Source organism: Malurus melanocephalus, unplaced genomic scaffold (genome assembly GCF_030028575.1).
Source record: "Malurus melanocephalus ecotype Western Australia unplaced genomic scaffold, MMel_1.1 scaffold_121, whole genome shotgun sequence".
Classification (NCBI taxonomy): Eukaryota; Metazoa; Chordata; class Aves; order Passeriformes; family Maluridae; genus Malurus; species Malurus melanocephalus.
Window position 1 is genome coordinate 1,578,723 of NW_026623353.1, and position 16,787 is coordinate 1,595,509.

The 16,787-nt window shown below is 39.2% G+C and overlaps 1 protein-coding gene across 4 annotated transcripts in view; it reads right to left on the reverse strand.

Moving 5' to 3' along the window:
* Positions 1–8,071: 8,071 nt before the first annotated feature.
* Positions 8,072–16,787, reverse strand: part of FAT1 (FAT atypical cadherin 1) — a 105,471-nt gene continuing 96,755 nt past the window's right edge. For 2 of the 4 annotated variants that reach the window (XM_057370247.1, XM_057370248.1), the window contains exons 25-29: positions 16,037–16,668; positions 15,653–15,790; positions 13,529–13,588; positions 10,757–10,792; positions 8,072–9,802 (exon numbers count right to left, since the gene is read on the reverse strand). In XM_057370247.1, coding sequence (XP_057226230.1) covers positions 9,177–9,802; positions 10,757–10,792; positions 13,529–13,588; positions 15,653–15,790; positions 16,037–16,668 — 1,492 coding nt within the window. In that variant the 3' untranslated portion in view covers positions 8,072–9,176. The remainder of the gene's footprint in view (positions 9,803–10,756; positions 10,793–13,528; positions 13,589–15,652; positions 15,791–16,036; positions 16,669–16,787) is intronic. The other 2 variants (XM_057370249.1, XM_057370250.1) reach the window with 2 other exon arrangements.

Here is a 16,787-nt window from a genome sequence, read left to right on the forward strand (position 1 = left end):
TATTAAGGCATTTGGAAAGCAGAGATGTAGTAGGGAAACTATCTGCTAGTCTTGAATTCTCCAAGGTTCCTGTTACACCTTGATCTTCTACTAGTTTCATATTTATAGTTTCTCTGGCAGAAGTTTCTGCTTTTAATGTATTTTAAAATAAACTTCAATTTTTGATGTCTGCAAATTAGTCCTCAAATGCTTCTGGATAATCTTTCTTACCAAAGTTTGCTCCTTCTTTTCCTCATTTTTGTACGATTTCCAGCTCCTGGAGTTCATAGCCTTCCTTGCTTCCTGTTGTACTGTGCCATTCTCCTTTTTTGTCTTTCAAGTCTTGCTGAAATAGCTTGCCAATATGACATCTTTGTACACTCTGTGCTCCATGCTAAAAATTGACTTTTTAGCTGCCTCTCTTGGCTTTTTTTGAAAAGTTTATTCACTTCTGTATTGTTTAGATGGTTTTGATCATGGCAGTTATAAGTTTTATCTTTTGGTGCTCCTACAAATCTTCATTTTTAATTTTTTTTTTTTTTTTTTTTTAAATACTGTGTCTTCAGCCGTGTCAGTATTCATTGGGTACTGTGAACCTCAAGGCACAAGTCAAAAAACTGATTTGGCTCTTAGGGGCTCAAGGTGTGTTTTCTGCCGTGAAGGAGCCGCTGACAGAACTGAAAGATGATGTGGGTGCACATGCAACACCCACACAGACACAGAGGGGTGCAGGGGAGACCATGGGGACCCTACTGGTCTTGAAGCAAGCTACCTAGAGCTAAGCTTGTGGTAAATGAGCAATACAAGGGAAACATGCAGAAATTAATTTTGAATTGCCCTGTAAAGTTCTGTTGGGAGGACTCCTTCAATTTCTCRTCTTGTTTGAGAATCTGTACATTTCTATGAATGGATATCAACAGGTCTAGGCATTCAGAGTTGCAAAGCCCATTTAAGTACAGTAGAGGAATGAAATATTTTCCAACCTTGTACACTAGTCTCTGGGTAGAACTGTTCAATATATACTTCATGCTTAGAGCATCTCTTTCTGCCAGCTCTGTAAAGGAATAGACAAACTTGTTTGCTACAAGCTTTCCTTAAGACTCTAACCCTGTTGTGAGAGGTCAGCCAACCTAGACACTTCCTGAGTCTTTTACCTGAAGACCTTTCTGTTTTGCATTGGATACTAAAATGGATTGAGTTGAACAAATTTTTGGCAGAGTGGTTAAATCAAATATGAATATAGGGGAAGATATTTCTGCCTTTTGCCAAGAGAAATTACTAGTTATAGCCAAAAAAACCCAACAAAGAACCCCAAACAAACACATYAGGGGTGCTTAAAATAACATGCTTCACTCCAGTTTCAGGGAAATAATCTCTGGCATTTAAAATACAGCATAGCTGTACATTTTCCTTGTTTGAGAGGTGACTCAGTAATATCTGAATTCAGATACAGCTGGAGCTGAAGGTCAGCCCCTTAATGCAAGACCTTTTCTGCCCTTGTTTTAACACTAGGTGTGAATACCATTGCCTTCTGGAGATGTAAATCCATCCCTCCCTCCTGTGGCCTTGTGCTGTGGGACAAAGTGGCTATGGCAACAAAATTGATTAACCTCAACTGGAGCTGAAGAAGTGGAGGAGAAATGAGCTGCTCTCCCTGTGGGACTGAGGAGGCTTTATTTTGAGTCTGCCTCATTCCTTAYGGTGTTAAAATACTGTGGGACTTTTAGGGTGGCCAATAGGAAAGTCATGGTAGCAGTAGTGATTCATATGGATTCTAGTAGCCCTTTTAAGAAGGAAAATACTTTCCTTTTAGGAAGGCTATTGAGGACAGCTTAGGAAGGTTTGCTATCTCCCAAATAAGATGGGACTTTAACTTGAGGAACACAGCTCCACATCTAGCTCTTGGAAAAACTTCCACACTGAGGAAGAATTAGCCCACACTAAATCAGAGAAACCCTCTAGGCTACGGATTTGAGTGTCTAAAATACTTAAGACCTGGCCTACTAAAAGGCTTTGAAACTGTTGTAAGGATATACTTTCTTTGACTTAAATCAAAAACCCCTCTCTGCCTCAGCTGCTCTCTACTTTTAGTAGCTGTCTTTGATTTTCAAAATTCCTCAGTTTTCTTCGATGCATATCTGTCTCTGCGCTGATAAGTTTCTGTTGTTGGTGGTTGTGTGTTTGTGTGGTTTTGGTGTTAGTGGTCTGTACTTGTTTGTTGCTCTTGTTTTCTTGGGACCTCAGGTGCATCTTTTGTCTTCATCTTTTCCTGTTGCCCAGGATAGATGGCTTTCTGGCTTTCCGGCTTCCTCAGCCTCCTCCAGCTCTGGAGGGGGACAATCAGTGAAAGATGTAGATTTAAACACTTGAAGTGTCTAATCCAACTCAGCCAAAGTGAACTGTGTGCTCCTGCTTTCTAGGTGTTTCTGAACAGCTGCACTGAGTTTTTGGAGGAGACTTCTGTGAAATTTTAGTGGTACATAACAGTGTTTGGCTTTAAACCAAAAAAAGCTCAATACATCCAATCAGGCTCCAGTTGTCAGGCTAATTGTATTTGTAGCCTTTTTCTCTGTGAGYTGTTGTATTTTTTCCTCAATGAAAGTCAAAGAAGTTCCTGTTACCTATATGTTCATCATGAGGTTGTTTAAACAGGAGGCCTTTCAACTTTTATGCTATAAATTACTGTCAGTGCTTTAAGTTCTCCAGAAAAAGATGAAATTACAAAACAAACTTTTTGATGCAACAGCACAATCTTTCCCTATGCATTTCTTCAAAGTTAAATTCAAGCTCTGAAAGCAATTCATCTTGCTTCGCGTTTTTTCCAATTGGGACCCTTGGGATTAAGGATAGAATGACTCATTCATATAATTGGGCTTCTCAGTGCTTTTCCTCACATTGAGGATTTCAACTCCAAGCATATAAGAATATAAGAAACTGAGAAATGACCATCTGCAGCAAAAAGTCTAGAAAGGCATATGGCTCAGCTTTGATAACGCTAAATGGGACTGTCTGCTCTTGTTCTAAGGCCATGTTCTTACTGATAGCCTTGACTCCTGGGTGACTGCTTCCAGTGCCTAACTTGTTTGTGTGAAGTTTTAGATGTGTGCTAGCACGTTTAGCAATGGATGTTGGGCATTGGTAATTAATAAGCTTTTGATTATCAGCAAGTTTCCTCCTTACATGAGGGGAAATTCTCATTATTTTTCTCTTAAAACTTTTTCTGTAAGATCAAAGCAAAGATCTCATTTTGCTGCTTTGCAACTGTGCTGGATACTGCACTGTGCTTCTCTGATTTTTATTCTCCCCCATTGCAGTGTGGAAGAATGCATAGTACTGCCAAAATTTATGCCTGCTTCAGCATGCTTTATTTAATGGGGACTTCAAATTTTTAGTATTTTTGTGAAGGCTTGTGTGGGCTTGAAAGCCATTTAATGCTAAAAATTGGCAAGAGCTATGAAAAGAAACTGAGGCACCCAGCTCTTGGTTGTGTGACGTGTGTGAAGTGTGTGCAGAGCTTCCTATGAAATGTATAGACTCCTTGTGCAGGGGCTGTGGGTATCTTGGTGTGGATGTTCACAGCTGATGTGGGCAGAGCTGTGATCTGGACAGGGCCCGTCAATCATAAAATGGTTTGGGYTGGAAGGGACCTAAAAGATCATCTAGTTACATGCCTTTGCCATGGATTGAGACGCTTTTCACTAGACCAGGGTGCTCAGAGCTCTGTCCAACCTGACTTTGAACACTTCCAGAGCTGAGGCATCCACAACTTCTCTGGGCAACTTGTTCCAATGCGTTACCATCCTCACAGTAAAGAAATTTCTTTTAACATCCAATCTAAACCTACTTTCAGTTCACAGCCATTCCCCCTTGTCCTGTCACCATATGCCCTTGTAAATAGACTCTCTCCATCTTTCTTGTAGGCTCTCTTCAGGTATTGGAAGGCCACAATTAGGTCATCCCAAAGCCTTCTCTTTCCCAGGCTGAAAAATTCCAATTCTCTCAGCCTTTTCTCATAGAAGAGGTGTTCCATCAATCTGATCAAATTGGTGGCCACCTCTGGACTTGCTCCAACAGGTCGATGTTCCTCATGTGTTTTGGAGCCCAGAACTGGACACAGATGTGGTCTCACCAGAGCAGAGGGGCAGAATCACCTYGCACACCCTGCTGGCCACGCTGCTTTTGATGCAGCCCAGGATACTTTTGGGTTTTTAGGCTGCAAGTGCACACGTGGCTGGCTCATATTCAGCCTTTCACCCACCAGCACTTCCAAGTCCCTCTCAGCAGGGCTGGTCTCGATCTGTCCATCCCCCAGCCTGTGTTGATAGCAGGGATTGCCCTGACCCAGGTGCAGCACCTTGCATTTGGTCCTGTTAAATCTCATGAGATTCCCATGGGCCCACTGCCAGAGCTTGTCCAGGTCCCTCTGGATGGCATTATCACATCTTTCAGGTGTGTCAACTGCACCATTCAGCTTGATGTCATCTGCAAATTTGCTGAGGGTACACATGATCCTTTCATTAATTAAATTAATAATAAATCTAATAAAATTATTAAAATATTAGTAATTAAATTATTATTATTTAAATATAATATAGCACTGGTCCCAATACGGACCCCTGAGGGATACCACGTGTCCTGAYAGCCATTGTGGCTCTGAGCTGTTGACCACTACCCTCTGGATGTGACCATCCAATTCCTTATCCACCTAACAGCCCCTTCCCATCAAATCCATCTTGCTCCAATGTAGAGAGAAAAATTTTGTGGGGGACCCTGTCAAAGGCTTTACAGAAGTCCAGATAAATGACATCTATGGCTCTTTCCTTGTCCTTTGATGTAGTCACTCCAGCACAGAAGGATGAAGAAAAGGCTGAGTTACTCAAGAGCTTTTTGGCCTCAGCCTTCAAAGGAAACCTCTTTGCCTACACCTCTTGAGTGGATGGACAGCAGGATGGGGACTGGAGGAGAAAAGTCCCTCTGATTTTAAGTAAAGATCAAGTTCATGGCCTTCTGAGGAACCTGAATGTACATAAGCCTGTGGGACCCAGGAAGGTACATCCCAGAGCCCTGAGGGAACTGGCTGATGCAGCTGCCAAGGCACTCTCCATGGTATTTGAAAAGTCACGGCAGTCAGGTGAAGTCCCAGATGATGGGAAATTGGGAAACAATAGTGCCCATCTTTAGAAAGGGTAAAAAGAAGGACCCTGGGAACTTCTGACCTGTCAGCCTCACCTCTCTGTCTCGGAAGATGATGGAACAGATCGTTCTAGAAGCTGTGCTAAAAGCACAGGGAGGACAGGGAGGTGATTCAAGACAATCAGCATGGCTTCTCCAAAGGCAAGGTTTAGTCAGAAGTCATGAGAGGCACTTTGGTGAACAGCACTTATTCAGCACTGGCCTGTCTGCAGACAGGTGTCAGCCATGACCCCTGGATACAACATGGACTAATTCCTGCTGCTGTCTTCCTTCAAGGACCTTCCAGGTAGATTCAAGGTGGAAGTAATGCATTTCCTCTTACCCCCCTACTCCAAAATGGATCTTATGTCTTGCAGTTAGAGACAGATTTCATACCTCCTCTGGCCTGAGTGGATTCCGATTTGTATCCCTTGGGCAGTGCAAGAACTCTCCTCAGATGTGGTTTCTTGGGTCAGTACTTGTTTCATGGAGGCAGTGRGCAGAACACGGAACAGTGGGAAAACAATCTCAGTAAATGTCCTTGGAAAAGGAGCCAGAATCTGGTAGTCTGGTCAGGTTTCTTTACTAAGCATATATGCCTGAATCCTGGAGTTCTCAGACCAGCTGTGAGTGCTGAATATTGAATGAAAGAAATTTCATAGGATTGTCTGTCGTTGTTTCTGCCTCAGTTACTCTTAATCAGGTAGAATTGCAGTTTGTTCTCTGGTTCAAGGCAAAGTGACATTTCATTCACTCAAAATGTAGAATGGACAAAGCAGCAATGAACTTGACTCAAATCTGCTCAAGAAAACTTTAAATTCTACTAGTTCTTAAGTATTTTAAAATAGGAAAAGAAAATTCCACRGGGGAGTTCACTACAGTTCAGCAAAGGGCCAGTAAGATGATTAAGGGACTGGAGCTGCTTTCACATGAGAGGCTGAAGATAACTGAGGCTGATCAATCAGGGGAAAAAAAGGGGCTCAGTGGGGAACTTATTAATGTTTATAAATACCTGATGTGAAGCTGTAAAAGACAGACAGGCTCTTCTCAGTGATGCCYTGTGGTAGGATAAGGAATGGGCAGAAATTGAAACACATGAAACTACATCTCAACATAAACCTCTTGCTGTGACATAAGGACAGATGAACACTGGAATAGTGAATGTGTGACTTCACTGAAATTCCTGATTTTAAAATGTTTGGCTTACAAAACAAATCACCTGGCCAATGCTTTTGCAAGTGTTGAAATACTGTYGAGTCTAACAGCAATGTTCTGCTTTATCAGGTTTAATTGGGTTTCAAATGTCACCAGCTTCATCTGGTGTATTGCTGTAGTTCTGTGAGGGAAAATAGGTTTAATTGCACTTACTGGACCTGAATTAGGTGATAAAAGCTCCCTACAAAGCAAGCATTTGTCTAATGTGTACTTGCTTTACTCACCAACAGCAAAGCTGTTGAATTGGAAATGCCTGCTATTTCCATGACTGTTACGATGCTGCCTTTTTTTCTGCTATGAAGTATAAACCTGGGTGTTGCAGGTTGCCTAGCAGCAGTTCCTGTGAAGAGGTAAAAGAAAAAAAAATATTCTAATACTTTTAAGAAAACATTTTCTTACACTGACTTGGAATTTAACTGTAGACTAGCGAGACATTGTTCCTTTTCAGCTTGATGTGCTAAGCTAGCCCTCAGTTCACAGTACCATGAATAAAAGTATATTTAAGTGTTGATAYTACTGTCCTTCACACCTCTCAATTTTAAAAACCTGTCTTCAGGCCTTTCCTCTGTAAATGAGTAACTTTAGAAAATGTATTTGTAGGGCAGGCTTTCATCATAGYGAACCCTTATCAACGGAGAAATGATGCACCTTTGTGCAGTGTCTTTCTCTTGCTGACTCCTCAGGCTCATTCCTACTGAGCAGCAGGTATTAAGGAATCTTGAGCAGAGCTGCCACTAAGCTTAACCTTTCTAGCTCAAGATGGGCCTTAAGCAGTGATGGGAACTACTACAGTGTGTGTGACATCCTCTGCTCACAGTTCTGCAAGATTCTTCTAAAGCCAGTAGAGAATTCTAACATTCAGCCCAAGGTACAAAAGGCTCTCAGTTACCAGGGTGAATATCGCAGTGCACAGCCAGAATATGGGTTCAACCCCATTGATTGATTTTTTAGCCTTTTTACGTAAATCATGAGGTCCTTAACCAGCATACGGGCAAGTTAACATAGGGATGTCTGTACCTGGCTGTGTCCTGTAACCCACCCCATTTCCATTATACAGCTGCCAAGCTGGGAGTTGTTCCATTTTGTGTATAAATAGCATGCCAAATACAGTACCCTGCTCCCCTAGAAGGCTGAGGCTTAGCTCTCATGACTGAGAGAATCTAATATTGTATATTTCTATGCTACAGAACTTTATGACAGTAGGAACAAAATGGAGGTAGAGCTGAAAGGATTCCAGGCTATATTAAAAATTCACTAATGTGCCAGGAAATCTGTTCTGAACTTRAAAAGCATCCCTCAAGCAAGAGGTAGAAGACAGTTAAATTATTTCTTTAGCTTACCATCAGGCCAAATTTATGCTAGAGAACCCTGTTAAAGGCTTTGTTCTTTCCTAGTCAGAAAAGCAGCTGGATAATACACATGCAAACTTGTATTCCATTTTTACTTCTTCACGGTAAACTTCTAGTGTGAACTTAATGCATATAATGGCAGAAAACCACCAACAATTTAGCACAGTCAGACAATGGCACAGCCATTTCAGCATGCAGGTGCACAATCAAGGTGTAACTAGYCATGAAAACAACTATTTAGGTGATAAGAGGGGAGAAACTCCCTTAAAGATCTTTTTGCATATATTTTTGGGACTTCAGAAAAAAATATTCAGCAATTTTCATAGCTGATATTACATGTTTAAAGAAAAATGCAAACTACCGAGAAGGCTACTGCAGTTTGATACCCATCAATCTTTATTCAGACTGGCCCGATTACTTTTAAAAACACCATTAAGCAGACACACACTGCCATCTTGTGAGCATCTCTAACACAGCTGCAGGCTGATTTTGGAGGAGAGGAAAACGAGTTGCTTGGAGCAAAGTAACTTAATACAGTACAAAAACATATACAGACTTAAAAATGCTGCACCGAATGCTTTGTCAATGGTATATTATATAATAGAGATACACAGAGCAAAGCTAAAGTATTTTATTAATAATTTATTGTCAGTAAGAAAGACTGGCTAATGGTAATTTTCAGTAAAAACCTTTACAAGACCATTGGATCACAAATATACAGACACTATAAAAACTGTGTCATGGTGGTTTTGGTTCTAAACTGGTATGCAGAGGGTCCCCAACACACTTTCCAAGAAGGGAAAAAAATGTTTACAGTTCTAAAATACAGCAACCATTTAAGACATTTCCATGTAGCTGACCCAGAAAAATATCAGACCTAATGTATGTACAATTGAAATTGTGTGAATATGTTGAATGTTTTACAATGAAATGTCAAACCTTAGTTTTCAGGGAAATACATACAGTGATGCCCTGATTGTAATAAGTCAGGGTGCTCATTTTTAATGGCACACTAACACCACTAGCTTCAGTGGAAAACAAATTCACAAAATATCTACAAAATCTAGTTAAAACTATTAAAATCAAAACTGTACATAAAATTTACAAAAAGTAGGAGAAAATTAATTGCATTAGAACTATATAAATATATGCATCATGCTTACATGGAGAAGTGGTATGTGATTTTTTTTAAACATAGAACAATGAAAGTACATAAAGGATGTTCAGAAATGGCACAGCCAAAGGAAATCTTGGAACTGTCCAAGTACCATAGGTCAGGAAATGGAAAGAGGTTCATTTAGTGAAATGAACTGCATGATCCAATGCTGCTATGCCAGTTTAGCTCACTGAAACAAAAGCATTCACTGTGGCTGGGAAAAAAGAGAAAAAAATAAAAAGCTCTTGAAAAATGTTCTAGATTTGATAAAGTTTCTTAGAGTCCAGGCACTTTTGTTGAGTGTGTCAGACTTCTGTATGTTGCTGGGAATCAAGTGGAGGAATTTTCACGTCTTCGAAGTGACCGTCGTCCCCACTCTCATAGTCACTCATCATGACTTCAGACTCCATCTCACAGCACGCCGACACATCCGAGCAGGAAGCTGTGGAAGCGTACACAGACATGGACATGTTGTCTACAGGTGGTGCTTCAAAGTCCTGGTTGAACCCCAATGAGTACGGAGCGTATGGTTCTCTGTAGCTGCCGCCGCCGCCACCGGGTGTGCTCTGAGGTTCTGACATGTCTGCAGGGTAGTGATGGGGAAGGTACTGATTGAGGTTAAATCTCTGCCTGCTCCTTGAAGAAGAACCCAAGCTACCTACGGCTGGCATGTCTCTGGGTGGCTGTATTGACTCAAACTGGTCGCTGTATTCAGGTGGTAACGGTGGAAGCTCATCAGGGGCAGGGAAGTCATCAGGTGGAGGTGGAAAATCGCTTTCTATGTCATAGCCGCCAGGGTAATAGTCTGTATCGATGGCATTTGGATCTGTATAGAGGGGAGCTGACTCCTCAACCACTTCATAGTTTGGATACTCCTGGATACCTGGCAACTGAACACTTGGCATCCAGTCTGATGTATCCCAGTGATAACCTGAAAATTTAATAAAAAACCAACAAACAAGTATTACTATCTGGTATTCAAGTCAGTCTGAGCTGAGAAATCAACACGTGTATTAAGACAACGCAGTCACTGTGATTAGGACACTACTTGTTAATCAGCARCTTGCCCTGGTTGCACAAAAGGACRTTCAACACAACTTTACTTTATGCCATGCATTAGACAGTGCATCATTCACACTTGAAATTTTACATTTTTTCAGAAATCACAATTAACACAGGAAGAACTGCAGGCGCCTATGGAAYGTGCCGTCACAATACCTAATGGTATAGAAATTTTTACTGCATAGCAAAGAATCAACACCCTGCCCGGTGCAGCTAAATACTTAATCAATTGTTGTTGAGTAATTAGTTAGGGTGATAACAACAGCCTATTTTTCTTAAGAATATATTTGGCATACACAACCCATGACTTTCTTACATAAAAGCAATTTCTGTTTGGTAAAAGAAATTTTATCAAGGAATTTACCAAATTCAGACAATTTCAAGTGACTTTACCCATCAAGCAAATGATAAAGTTAATTTCATAAAACGCTGTTAGCTCTACAGGAACTGTCACACCTCTGATAAATTCATTGTTTATTAGTAAAGACATTCCACATTCAAATGCAAGAACAAAACAGGAAAATCAAGCTTAATCATGCAAAAATGACTGAACTTGGTCCTCTCTTGCAAACTCCCTTTGAGTAAGTTTGTATTTGTCTGCTGGAAACTAGATGTAAGCTTAAACTCATTAAAAAACAGTAATTTCTCTCATCTGAACACCAATAAAAAAATACACTGTTGTAATACAGTGCCAATCTAGCAASGAGAAGAGAAATCATTGCAGACAAATGCACAGCAAGCAACTGGGGTTAAAGTCTGTGTTAAAACCAAATATTGACAGAAATATTTTGGTGAACATCAATGAACTGCATGCAGAAGTCACCTCTTGAATTGCTGAGGTCAGGAACAGCAAAAGATTCTTTAGGTGGCAGAATGAGAAGAAAAAGGAGAAAACATCTGTCGTTAGGAATCAAATAGTAGAACGAATAYGAAGATAAACAATGACTAGTCACTATGGTATTCATGCTGCTCTTGTCCARTTTAAATTAGCAATACTAAAGTCGGTGCTTATCTTTGTTTTCTCTTGGGCTCTTTATTTGTTAGGACTTGACCTGTAGGAATGAATGTACAGCCCATCTGGGAACCAGCTGTCTTGTGGTAAAACCTGCAGTCTGGAGTTTGCTGAAATCCCCATATCAATATATTCAGGACTTCTGCTACAGAGGGTAACAGGACTTGATCTGATTTTTTTTTCTTTCCTTGTACCTGCGCTTGCTTTTTGATAGAGGGCTCCATCTATTGGCACTTACACTTCCAAGGATCTCTCAAATATCACGGTAACTTTTCCTTTAGAAGGTCTTGGAAGGTCTAGCTTCCATACACAAAACACTGGGAAGCCTGCCTCCCTTTCTACAGCAATTCCAACAACTCATGCTCAGCAGAGATCTGTCCTGTGTTATCTCACAAATATTAAACTTTCTCTCTTCAGGAATCTATGTTACCTATTCAAGTCTCTAATGATGAGCAATSCCTATCCTAATAGCAGAATCTTCCCCTAAGAATTCATACTTTCATCAGTTCTTGGAAGAYTGAAGGGACAGAGGTTGACTCTTTGGAGAGGAGCTCCTGTTTTTTTAAGCTTGCCTAGCCCAGAAAAGCAAGTACTGTTCAGACTAATGGAAATGTCAGTCTGAGCTCTGAGACTAAAACACCTCTGCCATCAACTCCAGAAGGTTCTGCTCACTAGTCTGCTTAGAAGACAGAATTCTTTATTTTTCCTTTTTCCAAAACTACAGCCAAAAGGTCTTATAATTTAGAGCACTTTTCCAAGGAATGGACAGATCTTGGTTTTCCTCTTCTTCTGAGGCAAAGACCCTTTAACATAAATTACAGAAATGCGAACTAGAACCCAACATGCCCATTTTTATATGACAATCTGATAGACTGGAGCTGTATTTTCTCTTGCAGTCAGCACTGCTGACTCACATCAAGCTACAACCTGAAGAGCAGTGTAGAGAATGCAGGCCTGAAACTGTCCTAGGATGAGATTAGCTACAGTCCATGCTTCCAGGATACCTGTTGGACAGAAATACTTAGGGAGACTAAAGATAAGCACCATCTATCCCAGAACTTGACCTTGCTGAAGGCCTGAGTAAGGATCTCTGCTGCTCGAACTGGCACCTCCTGGGGGTGCTCAAAAGCAGAACTCTTTACCTAAGATGCTTTGAAAGAAGAAATGCTTATTGGGAGTAGAAATTTTCAAATGTTAAGAAGTAGCTGAGGAGGACATATTTAATCTTTCTGTGACTACAGTGCATAAAATGTTTGTATTTATCTTATGAGGATAGTAAACCACCAAGCAATACTTTATCTTTGACGTGAGAACTGCATCTGTAAGTTTTAGATTCTACCAATTAAACCTCAGAGATAATCTGAAGAAGTTATTTAATATTTCCGCTGATAGATCTGGCCTCTTTTACTCTTGTAATTTTCCCTTTCCCAAGCACTGTGCATTTTTTCAGCACTGAGGACAGTGAGTCTACAGGCACACATTAATGAAATGGCACCCTCATTAATGAAATACTCTCATGCAATTACAAGTGCTTGCATTTGTCTACCTTCTTTTTGTGTCCACATAAATTAAAAAGAACATACTTCAGATAAACTGAAGAGAAACTTGAGCTACTATAATCAATGGTCTTAATTGTTCTTAATTTTAAGTAGGACTTAGTAAAAAAAACAAGGTTTCCCAGTCTATCAAGAAATAAAAAGCATATGCTGGATGTTATTTCAGAAGAAACCTCTGCAAACTCATGGTCATGGCATGAATTATTTGCCTTTTATTGGAACCTAAAGTACTGTTTAGTTAATTAAAACAGTAGTTWGCATTTGCACAGACTCACTGGCAATTTTATTACTACTGTTATTTTGTAAAGAGTTTGTGTTTTCCAGAGCGGTTAGTTCTTAAGTGTTAGCAGAAATGAAATAAAATCACATTGAAAAATGCCTACTTTGCCTCTTTCAAACTTCCAGACATAAATACATGTGTGTGTTCATACATCCACCCAACATTTTAGGTACTGCTGTCAGGCTGGATGGCAATGCACTGCTTAGACTGAGAGGGATGTGTGTGGCTATATACCTCAGGTGCAGACAAAAATAATTTTTTTCTTGCTGAGAGACAGATTGATCTGAAGATCAGGGAAGTGAGTACTGATAGCAGACCATACTGACTCTGCTCAGGCTGGACAAGGTATCAGCAGGTTTGTGGGGGAGAAGAAAAGGAAGTGGAAGCTGCTGCTGTTTCATCTACAGTACTGTATGTATTTGCTTTTGATGTTGTCTCAATTCTGCTGGCAGGATCATGTGAATATTTTCAGACCAGAGTAAGCACTAAGATATTTTTATGCCAACATTATTTTTTCCCAAGAAATCATACTTTGAAACCTGTTCACAGGGCATCTACAGCATAAATAGGAAATATTAATACATATACAATATAAATATATATTTTGCTAAAACCTATCAGAAAGTCTAAGTAAATAACATTTTATTACTCACATCTGCTAGACCTACATTACTAGGAGACAGTATGTGAAGAAAAACGTGCATTATTCTGCCAAAGCAGTAAATAAATAAGAAAACATGTATATACCTTCGTTTTCCACCGAGTCAACAACAGCATTGACAAGGTGTATTACAGTCACTACGGAAGCTTGTAAAAGGTATAAAAGGAGCAAATTAAAACAAACCTATAGTTAGTATCACTTAAAACAGCATACAGATACACATAAAACCCCCCATCAACACCGTGAAATTGCAGTTTATTAGTTTTATAGAGCAAGATTATCGATGTACATACAGATTAACCCTCTATCTAGAAAGTAGTTGCATGTAATGCATAAAACACATATCTAAAGCTCCATTTTATTTTTGCTAAACATACAAAAGTACTTGAAACTACTCCTGAACCACATTTTGCATGGGCATAAAGCTGCTAAAGTTGTGTTAGAATTTCTGAAATTATGGCTAAATATACTCACTTGCATAATACTTTATCTACACAGCAASGAACTAGACTTTTCTAAAGGTTTGTGTTGGGTGAATTAAGGCATATTGCATTAGACTTCTTCAAAAACACAAACAATATTTCCTCCCTGCCGATGAAAGATGTGGGAAAGAAATTTTCCCTGAATGAACTAAAAGGTTAGAACATGAAAAATATCTACTAAAAATTTCTGTTACTGATCTACTTAAGTTGCCTACAAAGTAGAGATATCACAGTAGGAATACAAAACTCAGGCTATTACATTATTATTCAAATTTAAAAAAAAATATCCTAAAATGAATGTATTTTCTGTATCTTCCCTTTCCCTGAACATACTTTTGGAATGGAAAAGGATTTTCTTATAGGGTAAAATGAAGTAAACACATGCAACTTCTTTGCACAGTTCAGGGATTAGATATCAAGGTAAAAAATTCTGAATCTATCAAAATGGAAGGAAGGACCAATATCTATGATGCTACAGCTGTTTCTCTTAAAATGGTATATTAATGCATTAATCAATACATGACAGGAAATGGGAAAAAGATTATACTAAACAAATGGGATGATGAGGAGGGGAGAACARCATATACAACACAACACTTAAAACCACAGGAAAGAAGGTTGGAAGTTGGTATCAGGTCTACTAATAAAATGATGATGACCTGTAAGCATACCACATTACTTTCACCAATCATTAAACCAGATGAGCTTTTTTCATGCTGTTAGTAACAGATCACTCTACTTCACTGAGAAGCAGAATGTTCTTTATTCCTAAGCTAAAGGAATTTCAAGTTCTTTTTTACCAGCGAGAGACAAAAGCAGAAATTGGAAAAAAGAGTCAAAACACACCTTAACTTAATGAATTAAGTTATGAGACAACTGTGTGTTTGTCCAATCAGTATGAGATGTTTCTGAATACACAGATGCATTCATATCAACTATAAAAGCATCTGTCATCATAATGGAAAAGACATCCAATTCATAATAATTAAACCCACAAATATGTATGTTGATTATATTTTGATGGACTGGAGGTGCGATCAAAATATTTATATTTTTATATTGGCTTTTTTCAATGTATGAAATGTTTTTATGAATTCATTTCAATCAATGGTGAAAGCCAAATATACTGTTCTATTATAGCAAAATTTCTTTTTGTGCAGTTTCCTTCATTACTAAAGTAATCAAACTTACAAGCAGTCCCTTAAACTCTGCTCTCACTCAGAACTGATCTGATCCATATGGGAGCTGAGGTCGCAGCAAGAAAAAAAAGAAGGAAATAAATGAAACTGTAACACCAGAAAGCTTTTTACTGAGAGCTGAATGGCAAAGCAAAAGTTACATTTGTGCAGAGGCCATTTTTAAAATTCACTGTATTCTTGCATAAGATAATAACCAATGACAACCTAGAAGAGTTTACCAAATTTTAATACATTTTAAGCACAAGGGTCTGAACAACTTGAGCTGCATTTTCACTGTAATATTCTAACAGCAGAATGTTTATAGATAATTTTAAGGTAAAATATTTAACAGGAGGTGTAAGATAGGTAAAATATTTAAAAAAAATAACAGATCTGGGTATTAACGTAAGTAAATACAAATATATATTAAATGAGCTACCATTTAATATATATTCAATATATGTAAATCCTATTGTGGCTAAGAGATACAGATGCAAAGACAGAACAAATGAACAAAAGTAGCAGCACAGAATGATTGTGTTTTACGTACCATTGTCATCACATGATTCAGACTGGAAGGAGCTGAGAGACTGGACCTCAGACATGCTTTCTCTAGCACTGTAAGGATGGGAGCTCTTTTCATCCAGAGGCTTCTTAGAAAGGCAGGGGTCAAGATCTACTACTTTAGCTGAAAGAAAAAGTTTCAAGTGAGACAATTAATAGATTCTAGATTAAAGAATCAATACAATTTAAGGCTGAGACCTGCACAATTTTACAAAACTTAGCAGAGCATGAAGCCTGATCAGAGACGAAACCAGTAAAGTSATAATGCCTTTTGTAGCCTTGGAGATATAGACAGAGGCTTTGTATTCATACTGAAATTGTACTAGCACACACATTTAACAGGAAAATAAAAAACAAGAATATCTCTTACTGTCATAATCAAAATCCCAGCTGGGTTTCTGTATTGAATCACTGTCCGAAGGTGAGTTGGAGGGAGGTGGAGGTGGCAAATTTGGTGCAACACTGCAAACAGCTACAGCTTTCCGGTGACCATGCACAGAATCTGGATTAAAAGTACTAAACTCTGGGTGCTCAGGAATAGCAGACCCCTCAAAAGAATTCCTGTCAAGATTGTTCCTGGAGTCGCTTGGAATGCTTGGAGTGTATGAAATGGGACGAACAGGAACCTGTGGTGGGATGTCAGAATAGATGTTCTTATTCAATTTTGCATCAAAATATGGTCTTTGCAAGAAGGCTGTTGTAGCTCCCAGTTGCTTGTCTTCAGGTTCTGGCTGGTGTTTCTTCTTTCTATTGACTGCTTTGCGGCAAATGACAAAAATCACAACTAACAAGAAGATTCCTGCGATGAAAACAATAATCCCAATCACTTCAGCTAAGCTAATGTTCCAAGATGTTGAAACATATTTATTAAGAACGATGTCTGTGCAGTGTTTTCCTCCAAATCCACGACTGCAGTTGCAGTGATATGAACCGTAAGTATTCTCACAAAGGGCACCATTGAGGCACGGGTTTTCTATGCATTCATCAACATCTGTCAGGCACCTATGGGAAACAGAGCACAGCAGTGATCAGTTYACTCCAGCAGTCTTTGTTGTAACCTTGTTCTCAACAATTTTAATACAAGACAGGCAATTTGCTATTTCATGAACATCCCAGATTTC